The sequence below is a fragment of the Glandiceps talaboti genome, chromosome 6, assembly GCF_964340395.1.
Source record: "Glandiceps talaboti chromosome 6, keGlaTala1.1, whole genome shotgun sequence".
Classification (NCBI taxonomy): domain Eukaryota; kingdom Metazoa; phylum Hemichordata; class Enteropneusta; family Spengelidae; genus Glandiceps; species Glandiceps talaboti.
Genome location: NC_135554.1, coordinates 23,417,866 through 23,436,451, shown reverse-complemented (window position 1 = coordinate 23,436,451; position 18,586 = coordinate 23,417,866). Strand labels below are relative to the sequence as shown.

Here is an 18,586-nt window from a genome sequence, read left to right as displayed (position 1 = left end):
GGGGTGGGGATGTCACTGTCACAAGAACAATGATCAGCAATGTCACTTTCTCTCACATTTCCAATGTTACCCACTAATACAGACTTTTTCATAAATTTGTATTTTCACCTTCAGTAGCTCTCAAAAAAAATGATGGCTTACTGATTACTTTAGGATTGTCTTCTGAATTGCCAATTAAAGCTTCTAAGCTTTAAGCCCTACTGAAATTTAAATTAACCATTGTGTTTGGTTACTGTAACAAAAGTGATTATATTTTTCTGACTAACTTTTTTTTTGTACAAAATTTTGTTATTTTGCTGATTCCATGCATTCATTTCTAGTTAATAAGCAAAGAAAAATCTAATCTGTAAAACTGTTTACAGAGGTGATGTGAGGTGTTACCTGTATAATAGTGTTGCCTTTAGGACATAGACTAGTTCATGATGATAAATGTGTTTTCATACAAGCATCAAAGACAAAATGGACAGGTATATAATTTTACAGTGATAAAAGAGTGAATGGCAGAATGTCATACACCCCCCTCTAGGATAGTCAGTATACACCTGCCATTATCCTACCATTGATTTATGATTCAAATTTCTAGCTAATGGAACATTTTCTGCAGTGATTCATCAACTGGTTGGAAATACTGACAAATCAAATGTTTTATGATGAAAACAATATTAGTACTCGATCATTTCAGAAAGGCTAACAAACTGACACGTGATAATGTGATTTAGTCCTTTCGTCACAAATCCTAATATGAGCCAGGATTACCTTAAAATTGTCTTGCCATAAAAGTTGTGACAAGTGACAAGAATGATTAATAGTTATGCTTAGATAGCGTTGCCTTAATATGGGCATTTACATGATAAATGCCCAATGAGTAACCTGTTGTAATATTTCCATTACATGTTGAGCAAAAATCTCTACGATTGAGAATGTATATGTATTTGTAATCGATATTTTTATCTTCAGGCTCTTAAAATACCAATTTTGGAAGTTTTATGATATTTTATGACCTGTTGCTATCGAGCAAACTATCTCTTACTTCTTATTCACATTTTAACTGTTATTTATCCCTCAAGCTAATTGACCATTGTAACTTGTAGTCACAAATTTGCTAGTAAACCATCTATTACTATTATAGGAGATTGTCTTGCAAAAATTGCAATTTTGATGGGGTATTATTTTTAAGTCTCACTGACCCAGCACCTATTCATCATAATGCTGTCTAAACTATACAAGATACAGCATGACTTGTGCAGTTTGAGTAAAAAATGAATAGCTTTTTAGAATTTGCATTCATGTATTCAAACTTGATAGCTGAAAGAAATTGTTCCTTTAATAATATAATTCAAATATGAATATGTGTACATGTAAATAGTTACATATTATTCCCCTATATTCTTCTTTGTTCAGCCATGGAAAAATGAGTGACCTAAGGGGCCTTATCACTACAAGATGCTAGACATAAGTGACAAAACCCCTATACTATGTCATAAATATTTCCTAGCTGAATGAAGAATAATACTGGGCAACAATATCATTATACCTCTTTAAGCAAAATTTAAGAAAAAATGTGAAAACTAATGTTGATTTGGAATATTTTATTTCATATTGTGAGCACTGCAGAACCAATGACATAGACCAAATTTATGACATGAATCGTGATGTCTCTTTCTATAGATTGATGAAATCAAAAGGGAGAACAGTACACAGTATAACTGGCTGCTGATTGCCAGTTTTAATTCTTTTTTTCTCACTTATCATGCAATTTTGAATAGTAAGCTTTGTAATTACTGGCTAAGAGACATAATGAACATTTTTCAAGATTGTGGTATGGGGCATTTTGAATCACCTTCAAACATAAACAATTCACCTGGCTAAATCTGACTACCAAGTACGTATACATCAAGTTAAATTTGAGCCCTGAATGTTACCACAAAACAAAACTTAAGATGATCGATCTGCATGCCATTACTCTATTCACCATAGAGCCAATCAAGGTGTTTTGGTAAATTATAGACTATGATGTGATTCTACAGTGACAATGCCAAACTACAAATTACAATCAAGGGGATCCATTGGTGATACTGCCATGTTTGAAATGACGATTACATTTTGGCTTCACTGTCTGTACATTGCTGTGACATCAATCATATGATAAATACCTACATGTAGATATTTTCACCACTAGAAAATTTTGTGTTTTTGCAGTCTTCTACCTGGTATAGTTCCCAATGATTAATTTTCACCAGTTAACAGACTGGAACATTGTGTTCATTTACAAGAAGACATTTTAGTCACTACCTGGTTTTTACAATTTTGTTGTCCTGCGAACTAAATGAAAAGAAGTTTTTAGCAAAAATTTCCAGGTTTACTGTAGCTTGCATATGATATCTGACTTGTTCATTCATTCCTTGACAGGTTACACAATTAAAACATTGCAATATGTGGTCAGTGACTCAGTACTTCCTCTAATATGTCACAAATCGATATTTTGAGAATCCAATATGCCTAGAACTGTTTATTTTAAACATCATCATATTGTACTCCTTTATTGGCATATTTACATGTAAGTTTCAGATCAATATTAAATTAACTTATTGCAATCACCTACAGGTATAAGTGTTCATTTCCATAATGGATTCTTCCACACTCATCAGAATACACTTACCGAAGTCATTTAAATGTTAGTGTTGGGTTTAAATGCTGTTAATGAATCTACAATTATTGGTATTTTAATAATATTAGTGAATATATTGTTGGTTGATCATGAAAATAATATCCTAGTTACAGCTAGCGTTACTAAGGTTAAGAAACTGAATATCACAAGTGGATTTCATGATGTATATATACTTATCTTTTTCATTTTCCACATTCTTTGAAAGCAGCAATTTTATGTTATAAACTTTTGGTGGCTATAATCATTTTGCCATGCTGCTCAGCAGGGTATATTTATTGATCAAAGTTACTTAAAGTTAAGTAGACTGTCCCACTAAAATTACATTGAATATTCTAGAAAATATGATAAGTATTAATGGTGTGCATAACTTTTTTGAGTGTGAGCAGGTTTTGAAGAAATGGGAGGAAAGAGAATGAATACATTAGTGAATTTGTTGAGGGAGACTGTGCCCCAGTGACCAATTTCCTGGAAAACCAGTCCTTACAATCTCTCTAAAAATTTACCACTTGATATGAAAGCTTCAATGAATAGTGAACATTGCCGATGGTTTACCATGTGCTAATTTACATGGCTTTTGTGATTTTTGTTTGCGCTGAAGACTCTCAAATTAGTTTTGAGAAACCTATTGTATTTCTATGTTAATTACAACTGTGATTAAATATCTTTGATATGATGAAAATATAGAAACTTGTCAAGTAGAGTAATTTCATTAGTATATGTAATGGGTGTCATATTATAAATTCAATTTGGTAATGAGGTTGTTGGCAGTACTTCCTCTCAATCAAATAATACATTTACACTGTATTTTCAAATTACTGAATTCACAGTATGACACATGATATACATTTAATGCTTTCGATACTCTACAGATAGAGGAAAATCATTCCATTCTCAAGCTGGTCAGACAACTTATATGGATTTATGCAGTCTGTTGCAAACAAAATTATAATATATTTTTGTATTTCCAAATTCCTGAAGTCACAGTGTGATACACATAAATGCTTCAGATACAGGAAAATCACTCCAATTTTCAATCAAGCTGGCCAGAGAGTATAATCAAGATAATGAACACATGCAGTCTCAGTATTGCAAACAAAATAATGATACAATTTTGTATTTTAAATTTTTTGAAGTCGCAGCGTGGTACACATAAAATGTTTCCAATACTGTTCTGATACAGGGAATCACTTCAAATTTCTCTTTTGTGGACATATATGCAGTCTTTTACAAAAAAAAAAAAATTACTATATCATGTTTTTAATTATATTTTCAAATTCCTGAAGTTACACTTTGACACACATAAATGTGTCCACTACTGTTCTGATACATGGAAATCACTTCAATTTTCTTTTACACATGGAAAAATGTTCAGTCTTGCACGCATTCCATAATTTCAGTGCTGCAGCAGTGCTGTTGCAACCTTGCACTGCCACGGGACTGCAGGAAATTGGCTCAAGCTGTATGGATGTATAGTCTACTGAAAACAAAATTATGCTACAATTTGTTATTACTACTTTCAATAATTGTAAATTTATTCACACACACTTTAATACGGTACCAAATTTACAACCTAGAAAAACAAATTCACATGGTTGGGAGAGATAATGACCACGACATGCAGTGACCTCTCACTAATGGAGGACAAATCAATCATAGAAGTAAACTAAAAGGATTCAGTACATATGAACTTGACAGATAGAAATTAGGTTTCCTCAAGTTGCTTCCATCACCATCAATTTAATCCTTAACATTACTCTTGCTTTGGTCAAGGAACTCAATTATGTTATTAGACTTCAAGTAGTTCTACACTTTTATCTTGTCCTTCCAGCAATAATTACTTTTACTATTTTTTTTTCAACATCACCTTAACTGTTTACTTTACATTATTGAAAGTAGAGATTTTAAGTAACTTTGATAATAGAAAATCTCATTAACCTGTGGATGAAGGAAAATTGAATTAATAATAAAAAAAAACACTTATAATAATTGCAACTATTTTTATGTGTGATCAAAGTCATTGCTTCAGGTATTGACATGAGCATGTAAGCTGACAAAATAAATGAAAAACAAGACTTCTGCATTCAAAGACATATACCCCACAAGCGTGTACACACACACACACGCACACACACACACACACACACACACACACACACACACACCACTTTGATGTTAATTGGTATCTACAATCATGGCAATCTAGATATTAAAGTTTCATCATCTTCTTGCATAGCATCAGTCTAGTTACAACGTAAAGTGACTCCACTTTACACAGTTCAAGACACTGACATTATTACACATGACATGAGGTCAATCATACGTAGCTTTCCTTTCATGATGTGGATTTAGTTATTAAAAGGTCTCTCAATGAGAAAAAAACTTTGGAATTTAATGAACAAATTACTATTTGCTTCTGAAGATTACTGGTAAAGGTAAACTTCAATTTCTGAACAATACTTAGAATTAATCTAAATCTTTCAAATGTTTACTAAATATTCATTATTTGAGACAATTAGCTTCGGAAAAGTGAAAACTTTGTATATGCCCTACAACTGCAATGTTTCACACAATCCCCTCCTGCTGGAACCACATGCCCACTACCATGCATCTGTGTCTGTCTCCCTTTATTTCTCTTTCCATATCACAATCATGACACAAGAGTCCCCACGTTCTCTCCCCATGCATTGCTTGTACCTTTACCTTTACCATATCCCCTTGCCTACTGCGCAGTCTGCTGCAAGTTTTGCCCACTAAAATACTGGCTGTTTTCCTCCTCCCACGAACCAAAACAACAAAATCGCCTCACACTGAAAAATCATGTACAAACACTTTCTTGCAAGAATGGCTTCATTGGCTACACCTGACTATACTAGACTAGTAGTTTATGTGGGGAAAATTTTTTTTTCGTATTAAAACTTCTGCTCATTTTGATTGAGTATTCTTAGTTACTGTCTTGCGTTTTGTAGTGTGGGACCCCAAGGAATATGTATATGTGTGTGAATCAGCCAACTGCAGTGTTTAAACAAATACTCTTTCATGTTCCCAGCTTCCATTTGTTTTAAATGCATCTCTAAAAGCATACACATGCACGTCCCTAGTCAGTGAGTTCATTCTAAAGGAATCTTTAGAGTGTAACTTGTAAGTACCCTCTCGGTACTACAAAGAAGAAATGAAAAATTATAATTACACTATGATAACCTTTTAATAGTTTCCCTTTCAAATGTCAATATCATCACTAGAAGCAAATAGAGTAGGAATTGCCCATCTATCATAGAACAGCACGACTCTTAATAACTCATTGATTAAACATTTTAGGATATAAAATCGTGACATCTGTCTTTCTGAAATCATTATGATACTGTCTCTATGGAACATAGTCTACAAAATGATATGATTTATGCAGTAGTCAGTTTTCATAGGGGGATTCTGCTTTACAATTTCTTTTACAGTTTAAAGTCAACCAGTGTACATTGGGATACAATAATTATTTGATCAAGTGGACAGGACCATGAAACACTATAATAATATCATATTATCAACTTGCCCTTTGGTATTTCATCAAAGAATTTGGACTTAATATGATTGATAAATTTCATCATATTGAGTGGGCTATCACTGATATATTATGTAATTTATATTAATATAAATATATTTCAAACAACAGAATTTGAAGTTTGGGCAAAAAATGTATCCCTATATCCATATTTATATCCATATCCATATTTACATTCATCATATATATATATATATATAGACACACACACACACACACACACACACACACACACACACACACACACACACACACAAACACACGCACACACAAACAAACACAAACACACACACACACACACACACACACACACACACAAACACACACACACACTAAATGTGCTGTTGTGATCCTATCTGATGTTGGTTTTGCCTTTGAAATCCTAACTATTTCCAATACATGAAAATAAATAGTAATTGTATAGGATCCCAAAATGTAATTAACTGCACACGCAAGTCTTTCACGTTACAATTAGATGTAACTAAAGAATTCACACAAAGAATTCACACAAAGGATTTGCTATATGCATTTACTTGACTTATGAAGAGACAAGTTTAGTATCATAAAAGATTGCAAACTTAAATTCACCTATCTGACATCGTTTTCCTAATGTTCCCAAAGGACACTGGCAGACTGGTTGGTTTGTGATAGGATTGAGAATACATTTCCCGGAATTCAAACATGATGGATGTTCTCCACAGTTTGAAAACTTCTCTGCAATGGTATTTTCAACTTCTTCTTCCATCTCCTTTTCAGCTTTTTCCATTTCCTTGATGAGTTGATTATTTTTGAGTTCTGGCCCATTTCCATCATTCTGAAGAATACCATTCTTTACTTTAGGATCTGTATCTACATTATCATCTGTAACATACAAAAAGACATTAATTAAGACTACAAAAATCTCCTGTAATGTAAAGAGGTTTCATCTATATCATGATTATTTGTGGAGTCATGATAGTTGTTGAATGGTCAGAATCGACAGGTTGTAGGGTCAAGCTGCACTGCCGCTGTTAGTTTCTGAATGGTTAAAATCTTTGGGCAAGATCTGAACCATGCTTGTGCCTCAGTCAACCCAGCTGTATAATATGAGCCCTGGTAGGATAGAGATAGCAATGTGAATGCTTCATCCTTTGCACTTACAGAGGTAGCAATGGATTATATGCTCCCCAGGGAGTTAAAGGATAAATGGCTGTTGTGTCGCTTATGCATGCCAGGGGTTATAACAGTATAGAATTTTTTAGCACTATTTGGGAAATCGCTATACAAAACACTATTTCCATATTATCATCATGATTATTTTCTACTGTAGTATACTTCAATTATAGGGAACTTGCAAATCCTCCATTTTTAATGGTGCATTTTGGGAAATTGTTACCCTTAAAATTATAAACATGAATTATATATAATTTCACCGTTGTAGCAACCTAGCCGTCACATCATTTGTGACTGAAAGTAAATGTCTTTGTTACTCAACCCCTATGGAGGGTTCATCCCAGATTAATTAAAAGTAATCACGTAGTCCTTTGCATCTAAGCATATGCTGGCCCACATCCAAATATGCCATTATTTTCCAAATGCTTTCAGTCTTTTATTGCATACACGGCTATAATTATATTATTTTCCAATATTTTTTCTTCATTCTGCTGGAAAATATTTGTGATGTATGGGTTTGTTAACTGTCACTTCTTGTCTTTCATTTGTAGTGCCCCTGTCACTTGTATTTTTCTTGTCTGAATGGACTAATTATCCAGTTATCATCTTCTATCATAGGGTTAAATTCATATCCTTAATTCATCATTTATCATAGCAAAAATATGACTCACACTTTATTTTACTGTTCCGTGGCAAAAATTGACATTTTCACCATTTCCATGATATACAAATTTGTATCTATTTATCTGTCCTGAGAAAACAATATCTGCTTGTAATGCTATTTTCATACATAAAAATACCATAGATATCCAGAGAGCAGAGTGACCTGGAATGAAATATTCCTACAAAACACTTGTCTTTAATAGCTGAAATGATACTTATCTTGAAACATATAATGTATCACTACTTAAATATACTTTAATAGTTGCTATCATCTTTCCTAAACAATGTCGGCTACATCACAATAAGGATATCTCATTTACGTTGTACATGTAAATAATGGTAAAGTATACCACATCTATTAAGATATCCATTTCAAGTTTGAACCAGATTGAAGCATATATCTTCTTTATAGATATTTACACAGATTCATGTACTCAAATTCAGAATATTATACTCATTATGGTGTATTGTAACATTATTTTTCGGATGTTTAATTAGGCCAGTAGATAGAAACATAGCAATCTGACACTTTACAGCTCCACATCTTGGAACAATCTTTCACTTGGAATTCATCATTCCCAAAATCTGTCTGCTTTCAAATCTCTTTTTACGACATTTTTTTTGTAATAATTTTCAAAGACCATTGTTCTTGCATACTAACAGCTATTAAGACAGATTGATTGTACAATTGATTGTCCTGAGGTCGAAAAATACTATTGAAAAGTGTAACTGCGACATGTACAGATGGTGAATTTAAAGTACCTAAATGTGATAGGTTATTAAAGCTAGGTTCACTATGCACAGTTCAACTTTTATCAAACCTACAAAATTTATGAAAAATATATTATTAACATGGCAATAACCTGGGGAGGTTAAAGGCAAATTAACTGTAACTGAATCTATTTTTCCTCATAAGTTAAAATTTATTTATTTGTGATTTTCTGTTGGTGTTCTTGCTGAAGCACATATACATTGCCTAGTTATCAAATACCAGTATTAGTAAACCAAGCCAACAAATTCACAATTTATAGTCAACTAACAACTGGATGGCCCAATAGCAATACTTAATTGCACTGTTTCTACTCAAACATCTCTGTGTACAATCTAACACATCTTTAGATTTATTTACTTGCCCATCACCAATGTTTATCAGAGAGGCCAAATCTGTCATCTGAGTGTTGGCCAAATCTGTCATCTGAGTGTTCTACATGGTCATAACCTTGCATGCAATTGCTTTTCATTGTGTTACAATATGCTGAAGACGATACGTTGGATTTGAATGCAACCTACTTAAAACAATATTGATTGGTAATACAGTAATTGTACATGGACTATATACTATAATTATGGTGGACCAGACATTATCACGACATTATTGATCGTTATATGTGTTTAGATAATACTCATGATGCCAGGCATCAAATTTCTTCATTAAATATTCTCACTAATAACATGCTCTATAGTTTCATGAACTTTTGTAACCTTTGCTTTGGAACACTGTATTAGATAAAATACAATGTCATAACAAAAAGTCTTTGATCAAGTCTCTGTGATTGTTCCTTCAGATCAATAAATTACTACACTGTCATTGTTTTGTTAAGCAAGGTCGATCCATTACAGAGAAGTATACTCTTAAAATGTCAAAATAAACATATATACTATTATCAAATTACATGTTGGCTGTATTGTGCTATCAACTGATAGTGATGGTATGCACTATATCAGGTCTGGCTTTTGTCATATTATATCACATATATATGTACCAGTGATGACTTGCATCTCAGACCTTCGTGGTCTACTATTAACTTGCATGCAGTGTACATGCATACTATTTTTTTGGTACATGTATCTGCACTGCAATACTGAAATCTTTATTACAAATTTGTATGCAAATGAGCCATGTAAATGTATCACATGAAAACACAGTTGTATATTTTTGACAATATTTGCTATTTGGATAATGCAGTACATAACAGAACCTCAGATGACATGAAAGTGCTGAGTGTGGCACTGGGGATATATTTGCACTTTTGTTTGCGGTACATGTTTTCAGCTGCCCTGAGCTTCCACTTGCTACATATATATATGAAAGTGTGACTCCAGAGAACACTGCAGGCATTCATGCAAATACTCCAAATACACCACAACTGCATGCACTCATGCATCCTAGGTTCTGCCATATTATGTGCAATTGTTTTACCTAAATGTGCTATTATGATCTATGCTTTTTATTAGTCAGTAATTTAAACCACTGTTTCCATTGAAAAATATGTATATACCTTATAGATTTGATCAAATGTAAACATTATCCAATATATATCTTACTTTTACTTCATCTCTGAATTATCCTCATTGGAAAATGACCAGTAGCTATTTCGTATTTGTCAAAATAATTGTAGACAATCTGACTGATTGTATTCATGAATAAAGGACCTTGTGATCTGCCCTGGGGTACTGTCTCATAAAACGAATAATCATAAGATATAAAAATTACATTTTTCATGCTGAGATGAGTTCTCAGGACTTCTTTTTTCATATTTAGCTCTTTCACTAAACATTGTCAACATTAATATTTTCTCAATTAGGCATTTCAAATTATTGCATTTTCCCCTTACTAGAACATTTTATAAGGATATACTAATAGTTACATTCCCATTGTTGGTCAATGTCTTCCATACAGGAAGATTTCCCTAGGACATACATGTACCAACAGTCGCATCTCCAAAACAGACAATCATCATCGCTGGGCTTAAGTTGTCTTCCTATACAGGATGATTTTGCTAAGACATACCAACAATCAAATCTCCAGTACAGTCATTTCCCATTGTTGGGTTTATCTTCCTATACAGGAAGATTTCACTTGGACATATATGTACCAACAGTCATGCACATCTCCAATACAGACAGTCATCCTCATTGTTGACTTTGTCTTCCTTCAAAGGAAGATGTCTCTAGGACTTAACACCTCCAACACAACCCTATTCATTATTTGGTTTGTGAATTTTCCTATAGAGCCTATTAGAGGACATTTCAACAGTCACATCTCCAACAGTCATTTCTAATCAACAGGTTTTGCTAGAAAATACAAACATCATATCTCCAACATTGACATTTGCTGATTATATTTCATGTGCCATGTGCCATTATGTCTTTAATCACTACAAGTACAAAACTATAGTCATAAACCAAGCCTCTTTTATGGAACCGTCCAAGATATAATTTCGTGGTGTTGTGGAAGAAATATTAACTCTGGTTTGCGAGAATGGTACAACACATCAAGTCACATCTCAAATACAATCAATCCACTGCTATTTCAGAACAATACTAACCACAAAAATAAAGCTTTGATACAGCACAATGACAGTTAGTATTCCCTAACTATTCATTAAGTCATTTCATTTGCCATTAGTATTTTATGTATCATTGTTTATGACTATAGCAGTCTGAGAGAAACGTCACTCCAACACAATGGGAATCATATTCTGTACAGTATGTCATTCAGTAGTGAATCTTGAAATTTCTTTGCATGATTTATAATCAGCATATACTTGCACTCAACAGCCTGAGGCTTCCGGTTCATTTTACATTGATTACGACTCAATCCTTTCCTGAGGCACAAGTCTAGATCATCAATTTCCGTAGTTTTCTTTTGTGGCTTAGCAATGTCAATTTGATCAGTTTTCTTGGGGAAAAGGCTTACGGAATTCCCTTGTGCAATCTCTAGTCACTCCAATCCTCTTTCGGCAGTCAACAATCAAATGTCTTAAAGTTTTAGCCTTATCACTTTACAAATGAAAGACTAAACACACATGATATCATGAGACCTTCCATTTGAGAAATTAACGAATGGAGTCCTGCCCACAAGATTGCAAGGAACAATGTAATACATAATAAGCCTTACTTATTTGCCTTTCTCGTATAAATAATGAGTTGTGCGACCACTAAAATGAAAAATTTGTTGGTTTTTTCATCCATGAATGTGTTCAGGTCCATTAAGGTCTGATTGAAAATGTGAGCTACTATTGACTACAGCACTTAAGTACATTGGTGTAACAAGTAAAAATGTATTTTCTGTTTGAATAGTTGGCAACGACAGTAGACTTTGATAGTAATGTAGTGATCATAATGTTTCCCCATAAAATATCATGATTTATTGTATGATTTATAAATATGTACTACAAAGCCTGTTTCTTACTGCTATTAGTTACTACAAGAACACATAATTTCTAAATGACTGCCCGTAGACCTTTTACATTCAGCTTACAATAAATTTAAGGTGTAGTTTCCCACAGGTATGTATGAAGTTGTATTAAAATCTGTCAACAATATTGTCATCAAAAATTTCAACATAAAATCATTATTATTGGAGTTGTGAATTTTCTGTATATAATTCACACAAACTTGATATTTATATATCAAAAAAAAACCCTAAGTATACAAAATAAGGAAGGTTTAAAAGGAAAAAAAAAGAAAAAAAGAACATTAAATTTTGAGTTTAAGATATATTAAAACAGAGGAAGACAAATGAAGATTGTTTAAAAAAAATCAAAAGAAAAAAGAGAAAAATATAAAAGATAATTACATTTTGAGTTTTTTTTTATTTTTGCATTCATTTTACTACTGATACAGATTATGAAATTAAAAAAGAAGACAAATAAATACCAACATCCATCACAGAAAAAAACAAAATCTTGATGTCTGAGTTTCCTATATTGACAACAACCAATGACGGTAAATAATAAAGTAATAAAGTAATGGGTATTATCCCTTCCTGTATGCTTCATCTTTACATTACTCATCTCCATGGAAACCTCATCATTGGTTCTCATCTCCATGGAAACCTCATCACTGTGATATTACTTTCAATATAGAGTTCATCTAATTCTGTTTGTACAGCAATTCACAAAATTTCTATTTAATAGAAGTCAAACAGTCACATCCATACAACTTTTTACTATTTTTCAAATCATCACAATTCTGTTTTTCTCCATTAAGATGACTTTTAAAGCTTTTTTTGGGGGTATTACATGTATCATCAATACTTTTTGTACCATTAGTATATGGTAATTAATGTATCAGGAGGTACACTATAATGAATCTAATGATTCACCTCACCTATGATGAAACTTTTAGTCTGATCAGTACATTGAACTTTAAACAGTTTTATATAACATTTGCATATATCATTATTTTGCAATATATTTACAGGGCAATCAGGGTTACCTTAGCATTTCACTCCTGGGACATTACATTTTTTACACTTACTCAGACAACTTCAAATGCAAAATAAACAATTACAGATGTATCATAGTGGTTGGGATGTAGAACTTTAGAAGTAGACAAGTTCATGGTTCCTTATCAGCAGGAAAATAAACAGTTGAAGCCATTAAAATGATTCAAGTCCATCTCTAATCATGTCAGCAGAAGCCCGTTTCTACTGCACTGTAAAAGAATAGCAATGCTTACCACTTTTTAATTGTGATTAGGTATAGGGATCCTGCTGTGTGTGGTGTATGGTATTGTTTGTCTAACTATATCATGTCCCATGAGTGAAATGCGAAAATAACCCAGTTTGTCCTGTAAAAGCATAGCAGCATCTACTTCACAAGTGTGTGTCCTGGAGTCCCATATGCTATGAAAATACAGCCAGTAACAAGGGACATGAAATGAAACTGTGTTTCCAGGCACAACTTTAGTAATAGTATACATAATGCCCTGTTGTACCTAAATCAATTCGAAACCAATTCAACCTGAACTGATTCAGTTAACTATACATGTAGGTTAAAACTCTGTTTCAGTCTCCACAGGAAAACTGAGCAATGAGCTCGAGTTGATTCACTTTTGCTTTTGTATTGGTTTCTGCCTTGAGACGGTTTCATCCCAATTCAACTATCATTTTAACATCGGTTTGAATCAATTTTAGTACATGATGGGATAGGAGAACCGATGAAACGATTTTGATTAAGTTGCGAACTGATTCAAAATTCCATTGTGGAGAAAGGGCTATGGATTACAACAGACCTGTTTATCCCGAGGGAACCCAACACCTGACATAAAAAGTCAAAATCAACAGAGTGATCAAAACATGTAGGGAAATATCAAAACACAACACATCACGTCTGACAACAAGCAAAGACATGCATATCAGACAACTACTAAACATTCAATGTTTACAGGGTATTCTTATCAAACTGGCCTCTGGACAGGACAATTATATTAACATGTAAGGAGCTCACATAAATGGCAGAATGACATTGTGGTTAATAAATCACGCCTATAGACAGAATACTTCATCAGGCATTAACTTGCCTGAATGTAATGACTTTTGCTCAAAAGGATCAATAAAATGTATAGTATATCATGTTTGAGGTTAATATATATTTCCGATAATGACTATCTTCAGTGATCATCTAATCAGAGTCATTTGCCATGAGGAGTTCATGATTTCCCCAGTGTATATTATATTTCCTGATGTCTCTGACAATGAAAACTGCAATTCAATGGGTTATTTCACAATAAAATGATGAATAGGAAAAAAAAAATTTAAACATCTCTGTTCTAATTCAATTTACTTTACATCTCTGGTGAATGCATCACAACTTCCCATTTATCTTTGTCGTGACCCTTGATCTTTGTATTTCACAATTAAGACAGAGATTTGGCAAAAGAAGTTTCCCATAAACCTTTGTAGCAAATCTCTAAAATGGCTGAAAGCATTTCAATTCATGCAGTACATAATGTATGGCTTAACATAGCGAAGTTCAATAAGTTACTGATGTGGTGTCATGATTATCCAAAGTCATATTTCAGTTGATTAGCTGCCATCAATATAAGTGTACTGAAGGCAGAAATGTCTATGACTGGACTTTGCCTTTCTTGAGAAAAGTGGTTTCAATGCATTACACAAACTGAGTTTTTATAAGCTTTGTACTCAAGAAATCCAAAAAGTTTAAATATCCTATCATTCGTTGTTAAGCCAAGGGAAATATGAGTGACCTGGGGCCCTTGTCAATAACAGTCACAAGATGAGTAGTGGTCACGAGTATTTTCCAGCTAAATGAAGAAAAATATTGGAGAATAACAGTAATTCTACCAGTACCAGTAATAGAGAAAAATTAGGGAACAGGGCCCAAACTTAACTTCACTGAGTACTTGCCCTTCAGGCAAGTGAACTACATGTATTTCCACTTGCCAAAAAGGACAAACCTACTTGCCAACAATATTTCATGATTATTATTCTCTGATAGTTCATTACATTTAATTGTCCTGGGAAAGTAATGGCAGTTTTGAATGTTTTGATTCACAGAAGCTTTAATTGTGTGACAAAACAATTATCTTCTGCTGGCATAAGTTAAATAATGTAGAGCAATTGACTGCATAGTACGAAGTAGGGATTTCCTCAACATATCGTTATCTATATATGATCAATTACGTCCTTGAATAATTTTTAATTTATGTCTCAATTAATACCAGGTTTGAGTTCAGTCAATTTCAAGTAAAGGTTAAAGGGACGTGGTCAGCAACTCTTGATTATCTTTTGTCATTTTGTTTCCAAATAAATGGCTACTTATATTTTACCATTCACTGGCAAAACTCCTTCCGTATGAACTGTTGTGATGCTGTAGTCTAATACATAAGAATAAAAAGACATCATTTTATTCCTATACATGTAGAATATGAGAACAGTATCACAACAGTTAATACCATGGGAGTTTTGCCAGTGACTATTCTAGTCATTAAACAAGTGACAGTGATGCGTAAAACATATTAAGTAACCTATACTCAGAAACAAAAATGACAAAAAAATAATGACAATTAAGTTGCAAGCAGACCACGTAAGCATTTAAGTTAGAAGAATACTGCAAACACATTTTAGATATAAGAAAACTCACACCCCCCAAAAATATACAAACCTGAAGATTGTGCCCATTTCATAGGCAATTCATTACAAAAGATGTTCGGCCAGGCTGTGCCCATTTCATAGGCAATTAATTACAAAAGATGTCCGGCCAGGCTTTGCATCTTCCATAATATCATGGAAGATGCAAAGCCTGGCCGAACTGACATTCAAAATCAACAACACTGACATTTCATTCACAGTATCTCTGGTTGATTGTGTGTAAGTATTATATATGACATTAGAAGAGACTGTCACATTATCATACATCATATACCACTGATATGACAACCCTAAATACACTACACAATCTAACGGATACCTGTATTATAGCACTGCAGCTGTGGTACTGTCTGATAGCAACTAATGCAAATTGGATATATTCCGTGTGGGAGTGCTTTTAATGCATGTGAAAAAACACACTTGACGGCACAGATTTACCACTCTAATCATTCCTGACAGCTGAGACTTTCTTGTTTCTATTGTTAACTTGTTTATAGGCAAAACAGAAACCATGGAGTATAGTAGAACGCTTGCTTCTACATAAGACTCCCAGATGAGTATATATCCTTCTAACTTGCTTATAGGCAAAAGGAAACCATGGACTATGGCAGAATGAATATATTAACTTGTTCATGGGGAATAAGCAAACCATCACAGGACAGAATGCTTGCTTCTAAATTTATTAATAGTCTTAGGGTGTATCATTTAATATAGGACATTATGATACCATGGACTACCACAGATCTAATGCTTACTTCTATTTTTTATTAATAGTCTCCAGGGATTATTTAATAGTTTTGGGGCATTACAATATACCATAGACAAAATTGCAGAATGCATGCTTATTAATTTATAGTCCCAGTGTGTATTATTACATATAATTGTTTTGGGGCATTGAGATACCATGGACTTTTTTAGATTGTTCTCTCAGCGAAGTGATCGGCAGCTGTATTTCTGTCATTTATGATTATACAGACTTTTATTCACCAGAACACAAGGCCTGCTCAATCATTAACTCCATAATATTTTAATTAAATCAATGTATCAGAACATTGAAAATCAAATAATCATGAATGACCCTGTTTCTAAAATACTGTATATATTTTTAATGATAAGCTGAAAATGGTTAATATATTGACAGCCGGCTTTAAGTGTGAGTTTGTCAAAAAGTGCTATGTGAAAATGTTTTGTGTTCTGGTGGTATACATACAAATGTGATTGATTGATTGAACTGCCAAAGATTATCATGATACTTTTTGTTCAACAAAACTATTCATTTATTAAGCAAATTCTATAAAAAGCAATAAAAACATTTAATTCATAGGAAATATGAAATTCATGATACCAGAAAATTATTAAAAATGGGTTAGACTTTAGTTACTTTACATATATACCAGTATATGTGAGCATCTTTCAAAATGTGATGTAATATGTTTTGAAATAAATTAATAATGTACTAAAATTAGAAACTACAGATTAATTTACCAGCTGTCAAATATTTCAGTAGAACATATGGTGTGAACACTGTATCTGCTTTCAATATTACTAACTTTGGAAATTCAGATTGTTATCAATGTCTTAGTAGCTGCAACTTTCCCCACATTTTTACTTTAATTACCATAAACTGATCCTTTCCTAAAAACAATTCATCTTTCTAATTTTCCTTCTGTGTTGTCATTGATGGTAGTGTGCATACTGGCTTGATATACATGTAACTTAAAATGTTGAAAAGGTATATATTCTATAAAACATTTGATACTTATATGTCATCAAAGTGTAAATTTGTGGGCTGTTGATCATTCTTTTGGCCTTGTTTAACCATTTAATGACCTGGTTTATATAGCTCTATGTAATTTATGCCCTAAATATTGGGTGTTAGGCTTTAAAGGGTTAATTCTGCCAAACAATGTTTCTGATGTAGCTAAGCAATTACATTCTCATCATTGTTAACTTTTGTTTGAAAATTTGCTTAATTTTTTTGAGTTTTGTATTTGGTCATAATATTGTTCAACTAAGTGACATGCAATATGTTCACCATAGTACATTCACCTTTATACCAAGTTTTGAATTAAATAATATATTGGGTATTGTGTATTAATGAGGAAATGGCTGTGCATGGCTGGAACCCATTGCACCTTCCACCCCCCACCACCACCCCGTTAAAACCAGGTTTATAACGAGACGCTATAATGTATCTTACTTACCAATACAGATGTAACCATTCCTTGCTAGCTTATGACCTTTCCAACATGAACATTTGTAATAGCCATGAGGTAGGTTTTCACAAATTTGGGAACAAGGATTCATCTGACCACATTTACCTATCAAACAGGATAAAAAAGAAAGGCATTGTCAACAGGGTTATTTCATCTCCATTATGTTCATGTTAAATATCAAATAATACATATATAATACTTGATTTGTAAGATATATCATGTCATGGCCTTGCACCACCTAAAACAAGCAGTCATCGGAGTTGACCCATCCCCCGCAATGGATGCTTTAAGGGGATTGCCACCAGTCATGGTAGTGTGATGTATAAGATTGTATGAAATATAGTGCCAATGGCATTGTAGGACAACTGTATAATTGACTGAATATTTGCATACATTATTAAAAAAGAAATCGGTCAATGAATGTCCAAGATATG

The 18,586-nt window shown here is 33.1% G+C and overlaps 1 protein-coding gene across 1 annotated transcript in view; it reads right to left on the bottom strand.

Annotated features, from left to right (window-relative positions):
* Positions 1-18,586, bottom strand: part of LOC144436182 (pikachurin-like) — a 57,306-nt gene that overhangs the window by 23,063 nt on the left and 15,657 nt on the right. Inside the window, exons 2-3 of the mRNA XM_078124900.1 lie at positions 18,141-18,257; positions 6,810-7,082 (exon numbers count right to left, since the gene is read on the bottom strand). Of these exons, the coding sequence (XP_077981026.1) occupies positions 6,810-7,082; positions 18,141-18,257 (390 nt within the window). The remainder of the gene's footprint in view (positions 1-6,809; positions 7,083-18,140; positions 18,258-18,586) is intronic.